The 9,378-nt window shown below is 36.7% G+C and overlaps 1 protein-coding gene across 11 annotated transcripts in view; it reads right to left on the bottom strand.

Annotated features, from left to right (window-relative positions):
* NBEAL1 (neurobeachin like 1) overlaps nucleotides 1-9,378 on the bottom strand; it is a 74,909-nt gene that overhangs the window by 5,836 nt on the left and 59,695 nt on the right. For 8 of the 11 annotated variants that reach the window (XM_072342329.1, XM_072342331.1, XM_072342328.1 and 5 more), the window contains 10 exons: nucleotides 9,114-9,211; nucleotides 8,759-8,875; nucleotides 8,170-8,259; nucleotides 6,965-7,074; nucleotides 6,146-6,318; nucleotides 5,606-5,700; nucleotides 4,947-5,063; nucleotides 4,290-4,451; nucleotides 3,220-3,368; nucleotides 1,843-2,593 (listed from right to left, as the gene is read on the bottom strand). In XM_072342329.1, coding sequence (XP_072198430.1) covers nucleotides 2,320-2,593; nucleotides 3,220-3,368; nucleotides 4,290-4,451; nucleotides 4,947-5,063; nucleotides 5,606-5,700; nucleotides 6,146-6,318; nucleotides 6,965-7,074; nucleotides 8,170-8,259; nucleotides 8,759-8,875; nucleotides 9,114-9,211 — 1,385 coding nt within the window. In that variant the 3' untranslated portion in view covers nucleotides 1,843-2,319. Of the gene's footprint in view, nucleotides 1-1,842; nucleotides 2,594-3,219; nucleotides 3,369-4,289; nucleotides 4,452-4,946; nucleotides 5,064-5,605; nucleotides 5,701-6,145; nucleotides 6,319-6,964; nucleotides 7,075-8,169; nucleotides 8,260-8,758; nucleotides 8,876-9,113; nucleotides 9,212-9,378 lie in introns of those variants that run through there. The other 3 variants (XM_072342333.1, XM_072342338.1, XM_072342336.1) reach the window with 1 other exon arrangement.

The following is a 9,378-nucleotide window of genomic DNA, read 5'->3' as shown; positions in this document are numbered from 1 at the left end:
CTGTTTAAAAGTAATTCAGAGAAACAAAAGGAGGGGGAAGGGATAAGGCGAATAAATTAAAAAGGAACTTCAGACACTGATTCTGGTGAAATGCAGACACTACAATATACCAATAAACAAAATTACACTAACAAAAATTATTAAAAACAAACTAAAAATTACACTTAGGAATGATTCTTGGGACTGACAAAAAACAAATAACAGACAAAACACTAATTCCTGTTGTCTTTGATTTTGAACAGTTAAAGGGATATCGCCAAGTAATGCCCACTCAATTCTGAACCTACTTTAAACAGCTTAGTGTTGAGTTTTGGTATTTTGATAGGAAGAAAGAAGTTGATGTCCCACAGAAGTGAACCAAATTAGCAGGAAGGACTCCATTTTATAGAGTTCAAACAGAAAAGTGACAGAATTGAAAAGGTAAAGATAACCAAGATGGATTCTTGATTATCACCTGTAAAGTGATGGAATAATGCAGAGCGGTGATAACAGAGTGAAGGAAGGAAAGAAAGGATATCTGATCTCAAATTTACAGTCTTCCAAATTAAATTTAAACCAGACATAATTCATACTGAATATTCTATGAGTAAAGATAAAAAGCAGGGCCCATTTAAATGCAGCATCCAGAGATCTGCAATCTGACAACAATTTGTAAGAAACTTCACATTTCTTACATATAGGTCCTATGACTGGCCAGTAACGATCAATCAGCTGAAATCCCTCGTAATATTATTAGATGCATGCCCTAACAGCACAAGCTTGAGAACAGTTCTTGACCATCAGTACTACAGATTAAGCTTGTTTAAGAACTGTATCATCACAGCAGCAGGGTTTTATAAAAGGCACAACGCTGCTAGCAGATGTTAATCCCAGATTTCTACAACATCCCAACAGCTACATATTTGTTAAAAATACACATAATACTTTACTTCATAGTGCATGCTATCAATGCAGAAAGACTAAAGGCCATTTCACATGATCCACAATAAAGAACGCATCTCCCATTACCCTACACATACCTATCACCATCAAAAGCTGGAACTACAGAGGATCTTCTGAAAAAAGGAAGTTCTGATTCATGTGTTCCTTCCTAAATATTATTATTCCTAAATAAATAAATATCCCCCAACACACACAGTCTTTCAAATATACTGGTTGTTGCCACTGTAGAAAACTAGAAAATCTAGGACATAATTTTGTTCTTCATATATACATGTGTACCTGTAGGTACACATAGCATCTATTTACATGGATATTGAGCTTGAAGATCATTTTAGTTATAAACAGAAAATCCTAAAAAAAAAAAAAAACCAACAACAAAAAAAAACCTGCTGGAAAGCCCCTACATTCACAAAATAAATCCAGTCTTTGAAAACCACACCTTCTTCAGAGATACTAAAAAACGTTAAGAACCAAAAGCCTTCTGTCTAATGAGATACGTACATTTCAGCCTACAAAAGATCTTTTCTATGAAATAGGAAACAATTGGCAGTGACTTATTTAAAACTACTGTTACAATATACATTTGACAACACCATAAGCAATTTTTCCATCAATTCTACAGTAGGAGAAAGCTGTTCAGCTGGCAGTGGAAGCTTCCCCTATTTCCTGAAACTGAATAAATTCTGTGAAACCTTTTCAAAATACTGCACATCTCCTAGCTAATGCATTTTTAAATAGTAACAAATGAAACCACTCTGTATTAACAAAATATAAAACTAAGACAAACTCTTCTGACATGTACTGAAGGTCATGCAAGAGCAATTATCACAGTTTCAAGTAGATACACTGCAGCACAATGGAGATTGAGTCAGAAAGAGAAACAGAGTTAACTTAAGTGCTTTGAAAATCATGACAAGCAGTACTTAGGGCAGAAACTGTGCTTTGCACAAGAAGAACTGGGCATACCTACTTGATGGAAGCTCTGCCTTTGATATTGCATATGCAGTACCAACAAGTTCATATTCATCATATGGAGCCAGAGCATATGGGGAATCTACACATATGAGTCTTCATGCATTACAATTAGAGAAACTTAACAAAAAGTAATCTTTTCCCCAGTGTCAGTCTGTGCATATTAAAGGACATCTGATGGAAACCACAAAAAAAAATAAAGGAGCTTGCTCTTGTTTCTTCTGGAAAATTATTCGTCAAAGTGGCTGAAAACACTAACACATACAGAAGAGAATAGCTACTATGACTTTTCTTATTCAGATGTCAGTGATAAAGTCTGAAAGTTAGTCCAGCTGAGCTTTCCATCTTTGATCCCTATATATCTTTGATTCTTAATAAGAAAATTCAGTAGAGCAGTCTCAAAAGTTATTTCTTTCCCACCGAAAACTGAAACTTGCTCTTAAATTTACCCTGCCATAGAGGAGACCTCTTGCTCAACTGGAAAGCAGAAATAAGAGAACTTCCCACTGTTCGGTAGAAAAAGTTCTTGATGGTGGGCTTTACCTCTGCTGGCTTGCCAACACCAACGATAATCAACTTGCCATCCTCCAAGCCAACAAGGATGTGGCTATACTCTTTGGTGACAGAAATGCAATGAATTGGCAGTCGCATGGCTAATGGAGAGATGCTCAGATTCAAGCTGAAATGAACAGAAACCACAGAGTATTAAATTACACGTGTATTTTTACATATTGAAAAGCATCACACCGCAGTTGAGACCACAGTCCATGGGATGCACTACAAAACAGTTCCTCAAGGATTCAGTTTGCAATTTTGACCATTATGAAATTCTACAGAAAGATCAATTCATACATCAGAATACAGGTCTAATGACAAGGGCACAGGAGGATCATTCAGAAAATTAAGATACTCTCATTGGAAGAACAGGAGTATTAGTCCCACATCTGTATGACAAAGATCACGTGGCAATGGAGCTCTGTAAGAGCAGTACAGAAGAACTACATGAAGCTTGATCCTGTAGCTGATGAGCTCCCAGTGACTAACTAGAAATGGGAACAATCACAGACACAGCTCTTCCTAAATTCTGTTAGCTACAGGCTGATGGTTGTGATAAATGACTGCAGGGAAAGGAGCCTGGTACAACTCCTAATTTTCCATATTCTCCTATCTTAGTATTCCTTAAACAATTTTTTTTTTTTTTTTTTTTTTCAATACACATAAAACCCCACAGTTTTTAATACCCTTTGCACAAGGAGTGCCCCCTGTACTTGCTTCTCAATAATAAACTCATCAGAAGTACATTACCTGTAGAGATCCCGTATGGAAAGAAATCCCTGTAAGCTGCCCATCACAATATACTCGCCAGTCACACACATATCTGACACTTCTTCCTTCAGTGTCTCAGAACCCAGATGCTTTCCATTGACAGAATAGAGGTGTAATGCATTCTTATCCTAAATAAAAGAAATATCACAGAGGACAAATGCATTCCTGCTCCGATATGGAAGATCTTGAAATTACTCTTCATTAACTCTTGACTTAACATGATACATCATACTTATCCACCTAATCAATCCCCAACTTTCTCAAAACATCCACAGACTTAATGGACATGACCCTATCTTTTGATGGATTTTCTTAGGGAACAAGAAAGGTCCCCTCTTATCTTCAGCACCCTTACCCCAACCCAAATTGGGAAGCAGAACAAAACACATCTATTTTACAGAGAGAGCACTTTCTGGGCAAGACAATGAATTTTTGCTGTGTAGACACAGCTAACATGACCATCTTAAGTTCTTCCAGCTTCGCAATACCTTGGTTTCATCTTTCCCTATCATTCCAGTGCAGCAAGTACACCTATGTTTATAGTACATCTGTCTTTCAGAAAAGTTCCCATCCTCTTACAAACAATAATTTATACAGTTAGTGCAATTACACACTTAGAAGTCACGCTATAGCTGCCTCTCTGACAAAAAATTAAGTCACATCTGCATATTCGTTGAGCATCTCACATCTAAAACACCTTGCTGCCCTTTCAAATCTGTACTTCTGTGAGTAGTAGAACAAGTTTCCCCTAGTTCTGCATTTCAAAGTGGCTCTCCTGAGAAGATTTGCTAATGCATTCTTAAAACATCTTCCCTGCAGGTGTTTGGAGATGTTCACGAAGTTTACAGCAGCATGGTATGTCTGTGATTTATCTTTTCATCATATTTAACTAAAATCCACTAGCAGAATAAAAAGAAAAGGAAAGAGACATGGTATGGACAAAAAGCCACAGTTTTTAAGGAAATGAGGACAAAACCAGGCACATTTATGATCAGATGTCTTCCGCAAAAGAAACAGATATTCCATGAACCAAAGTACCTCCTAAGTACCTTAAGGGTAGTCTTTCCTTCTATGCTGGTATGGACAACAATATGGCCTTCCCAGGACACAGCCAGATTGGGAACAGTCAGCAGGAGGGAACTCTCACAAGGTGGTCGCAAAGTTCTCATGTACTGACCTTTCCGAATGGTGCGGATAATAACAGTCCCATCCTAAAAATAGCAAATTTAGTTAAGCTAAATTCAAACAGAGCAAGAGGAGAAGGATAGGAAACAAGTCAGCCATTTTACAAGACACATTTTTGAGTAGGCATTATTTGCATTAGGTAGTCAGAGCTCAGCAGCCTGCCAGTACAGTACAGAAAGGCAGAATATAAGGAAGCTGCAAAGAGACTTTGGGGTTAGGCAAACAGGGAACAAGCTGTTGCAGAAAAGTTTCTGTGAGAAGTTTAAGTACTCCAAATAAGTTTACACACTTTGAAGTTCATCAGTGCAAACTCGCTTGACACAGTAATTGAGGTCTATGTTGTGTAGAGTCTCAATAAAAAAACAGTTGACTTGGACAGGAAGGGAGATGGCACAAATCTTTTGACATGCAAGGTTGAAGAAAAGATTGTGAAATAACATTTTTGGTATTCTTAGCTTCAAACACACTGTAGGCTTTGAACAAAGAGGTGGCAAAAAAGGGAAAAGTATGAAGACGCTTACCCTGGATCCTGACACTGCCATGTCCAGCTCAGTGCTGATGCCAACACTTGTAACTTCATCAGTATGTCCGTAAAGGATCTGTAATGGCTTAGGTGTCAGGCCTACAGGCACTCCTCCCTGAGAGTAACAAAAAGTGCAATGACAGATTCTCTTGCAGCTGAAGGACAAACAAAAATAAGTTTCTGGTACCTTCAGTGTTAGTTGTGAGAGGTGTATATTTGACATAGGCCAAAACCGAAGGACCAACTCACACATTTCAATTTATCACCTTGTATGTCAGCAGCTCTATTTAGTGATAACAAGAAATGAACATACAAGTACTAGGGAGGTGAAATTTCTTTCTATTCCTCCAGATAACCAGGTGTGCAAGGACCACAGTGAGCAGTCCTAACAGGATTTGTTTGTTCATCCACTCACTACTTTGTTATCTGAGCTTCTTCAATCCTTAATTTTAAACCGGAACAAAGCCCTGCCTTCATAGACAAGGTCAAGGAAAATGTTCAAGTCACCAGTACATTCCACAGAGGGAATGCAATGCTAAAATGCAACTGTTAAAGCTGTTAAACCAGAAAGAAGGGAGATCAATGAACCAAGAGGCAAGACAAAGAAACAAAAAAGGATTCAGAAACTGCATTTCAACGTAAGCCTAAATAACATACCTGCTGAACTATTTGCCATATCATACAGGTAGTATCTCTGGATCCAGAGATTAAATGGATTCCACAGTAATCTATTGCCAAGCAGGTCACAATATCTAGATGAAAGAAGAATAACAAGAATTTGATGTAGTTTAATCATAATTTCACCACAGTGTGATGGTAAGCATGCAGTATGTCCACAGTGTACCCTCATTTACATCCAACATAAAGCATCACTGCGATCATGATGATGAGGCTATATGAACCAATGAAGCCATCATAGAACCAGGTGTACCAATGTGACTTAATCACCTTTGTTACCTAAAAATAGTAGTCAAGCTTTATTTTGAAACTACATTAAATTACTACAGTGACTAAAAAGTCATGATCAAGGATTTAGATATAATCACAGTTCAGGTAATCCTCTGTTCTTAAACTGCCATTCCATTACGACTGCTACACCTGCCAGTTCAGGTCCATTAGCTTTAATTCTTTCAAAAATACAAACATCAAGACATAATACATAAAGCCTTTCATAGCACTGTGTAAGGAGTTACTAACCCATGTGCCTGATGTGCTGTCCAATCAGTTTGCCTTTTGTAAGAGATGTCACTCTGATGCTATTGTCCCAGTGCCCTCCACTAAAGAGGAGTTTTGCATCATGAGATACTGCAAACAACTTAGAAGTGATTTCCAATCCTGGTGCAAAAGGACCACTCATGTTACGCTGTGTCCTGTAAGCAAATGATGAACAATTAAGAGTGAACTTGGTTCAAATATATATATATTAATATATATATAAATAAATATATTAATAAATAAGTAATATTATGATAATATTATAATACAATTATATATATATATTTACTTCTTGTATTCTTAAAAAAAAGTAAGAAATTCTATAGAAGGAAGCTATAGAATAGGCTATAGATAAATGATGAAACTCTGCCTCCTCAATACCCACAGCAAAGCAGTCAATGCCATGAGCGGAAACCAGATAAATCATGCAATTTAATTCTGTACAAGTAACTAATTCCCCTAGCAAATAATATAATTTAAAAGTAAAAGAGGAATCTTCTGAAAAATCAGGGAAAAAAAATGACCACTTCCACCTTCACTGTAGTTCAAGAATGTATGAAGAGCATTCATCACAAATTCCAAGATGTTTTATAATAAATAACTAGAAAAATAGAATGAGAAGTAGCTCTAAAAATGAAGAGCCATGAAATAGCACATACAGGACTCTTTACTAGAAAGGTAGTATTATTAAGTACTAGAAGATGCATACCTAGCTAAAAATTCATCTAAAGAAAACATTACAGTCCATTTATTACCAGTTACTCTATTTTATTACTATAGATGCATTTGTCACTTGCTTACTTTGGATTTGTCACTGTGGTATCTTTGATGAATGTAAAATAGTTGGAGATGTTTTTATCATAAGGCAGCCAACCATGGGTTCCAATAATGCAATTCAGACTTGCTGTTACCTGGGGAAAGTTAAAAAAAAAATATGAAACCCAGAGACTTATTTTCTGGTATTGGACCTTACATAAAAGAAAAAAAAAAAGGCAAAGCAGCACAGACTTCACACAGCAAAGGAAAAAACAACAGCTTGCCCTCTTGCAAATAATAAATAATCCAATTCAGATGCACTCACTTAAACAAAGATGGGTCAAAAAAGCAGATCTAACTCATTTTTCAAGGATTTTAATCCACATATGGTACACAGTACCAAGTGGTACAACCTCAAACCATCCAACCACCATCTCCCCACCAATAAAAAACAACAGCAGCAACAAAACCATCTAATTCCAATTCAGACATATAATTCATCTCCTTCAAAACAGTCATCTGTCATACTTAACATATTAATTCACGAAGTTTGAAAAAAAACCACAGACTTATACTCCAGTTCTGCTCCTGAGAAAGCCAGGAAAATTAAATACCCAAGGTTATTTTCAGACACTTACAAAAAAAAACAAAAAAAAAAAAACAACAAAGAAATGAGAATTAGATGTTTTCACACTCCAAATGATAGAAGTACATTCTCTGTTTAGTCCAGACAATGAATATGATCCACAAAACACAAATGACAGAAAACAGTATTATTTCCTGCAAATTACAGATGGTATTGCATAGGAACCATCACAAAGACAAAAATCCTAAAACATTGTTCCTCCTTTCTTGCACGTAGATATTTGCCTACATTAGTCCAAATCTAATATTAGAGACAGTGTAAGCTTTTGGAGAGCATACATGACAGATGAAAGCATAGTTCAAAGTACGGATTGGAAAGTAATTATAAAGGTAACAGTGTCATTAATAATTCAGTCCTGTAATTTTAAAGCTGGACTGCCTTATATTAGGAAATTGATTACTATTATGGAAGTGGATCAAGTGAGCATTTTATAATACACTCCACAACTTACTCATTTCTCATAAGCACTTAAATGTCATTCAACAAATCAGCCCAAGTTCTCTTCAAAAGAGAAACTTCACTTACTGCTGACATTCATCTATTTGCACCTATTTATTTTGACTGCTGGCATTCTCCACGATTAATACTGGCTCATGCAACTTACCAGTATCTCTGGGCTTCCCTGAGACATAAAGGAACGTGACTGATTCCTGGGGACAACAGCTTTGACAATGGGGACACCATCACTGATTCCCTAGGAGAAAGCACATAGCTTTGATTTGATTACACACAAGAGCTAAAGATCAAGTGTAGAACCTGTGAAGAGCTGAGACCCAAATTCTCTGCAATACCAGGCCTGTAAAGTACAGCTGGGCATTGGCACATACATACTCAGTTCTTACAGGTATACCAGCATCACAAGCACAAGGGCATAAGCCCTAGCTCTGTTCTGAAACAGTGAGTTTAGTCGCTAAACCTAGTAAATCCTCAGGTACCACCAGTGTTGTTCTTAGCTTTCGTGGTTTAATTGCTAACACCCCAACAAGACCCAAATTCATGTCCAGCAGATACAAATTTATGGGATTCAACTTCCACAAAACTAAAGAGACACTGTTTGTTTTATACAATCTGCACTTCAAAAGATTTTCTTCAAATAGGAAGCAAGTCTACTTTCATATGGCCCATGGCTTTTTGTTTCAAGTAGATTGGAAGTTTCAGATCAAACTTTAAACAATTCCAAACAACGCATCTACCTCTATGAAGAATGACTTCAGTTCAGTGAGGTGTTGGAAGAGATTCAGAGTAGAGGTATCACTTCTAGTTAATCTTTGTACTACCTCTTCTGCTGACAACCTCTGAGGATGGGGCTCCTGAGAGACAACATTTGAAGAAGCATCAAGTTAGACAGTCAAATTTAAACATATTTGTCAAATTGCCCAAGCAATAAAGCACTCAACTTCTTTCAGAATGAAAAACTTTTGAAAACGCTATGTTAAATTTCCTTCACTATGACCCTTAGAAACAGTCATGTGGAAAAGACTTAGTTTCACAAATTCTCTCAGCTGAATTTAAATCAAGGTTTGACTGAGAAGGGAAAAAGATCCTTACCTTCAACAGCTGACAGGGAGTTTGTCCAAAATTGTTTATCATCCCTTCTAAAGCCTTCCTTTCTTTCTCATCTGTTAAAGCATCCAAATCCACAGCCCCTGGATCGCAGCCAGAAAGAAGGGTAAAAGAAAAAGTATAGAAATCAAACAAATTATACAGAAAAGATTAGCAGAGAAATGTAACAAAAAAACATTGCAGCATTATCACCCTTTCCCACAGAAAAGCCACCAAACTTAGCATTTATATAAAATACAACATGAAAACT

The sequence above is a fragment of the Excalfactoria chinensis genome, chromosome 7 (genome assembly GCF_039878825.1).
Source record: "Excalfactoria chinensis isolate bCotChi1 chromosome 7, bCotChi1.hap2, whole genome shotgun sequence".
Taxonomy (NCBI): Eukaryota; Metazoa; Chordata; class Aves; order Galliformes; family Phasianidae; genus Excalfactoria; species Excalfactoria chinensis.
The sequence above is the reverse complement of the archived record's forward strand: the minus strand, read 5'-3'. Positions and strand labels throughout refer to the sequence as shown.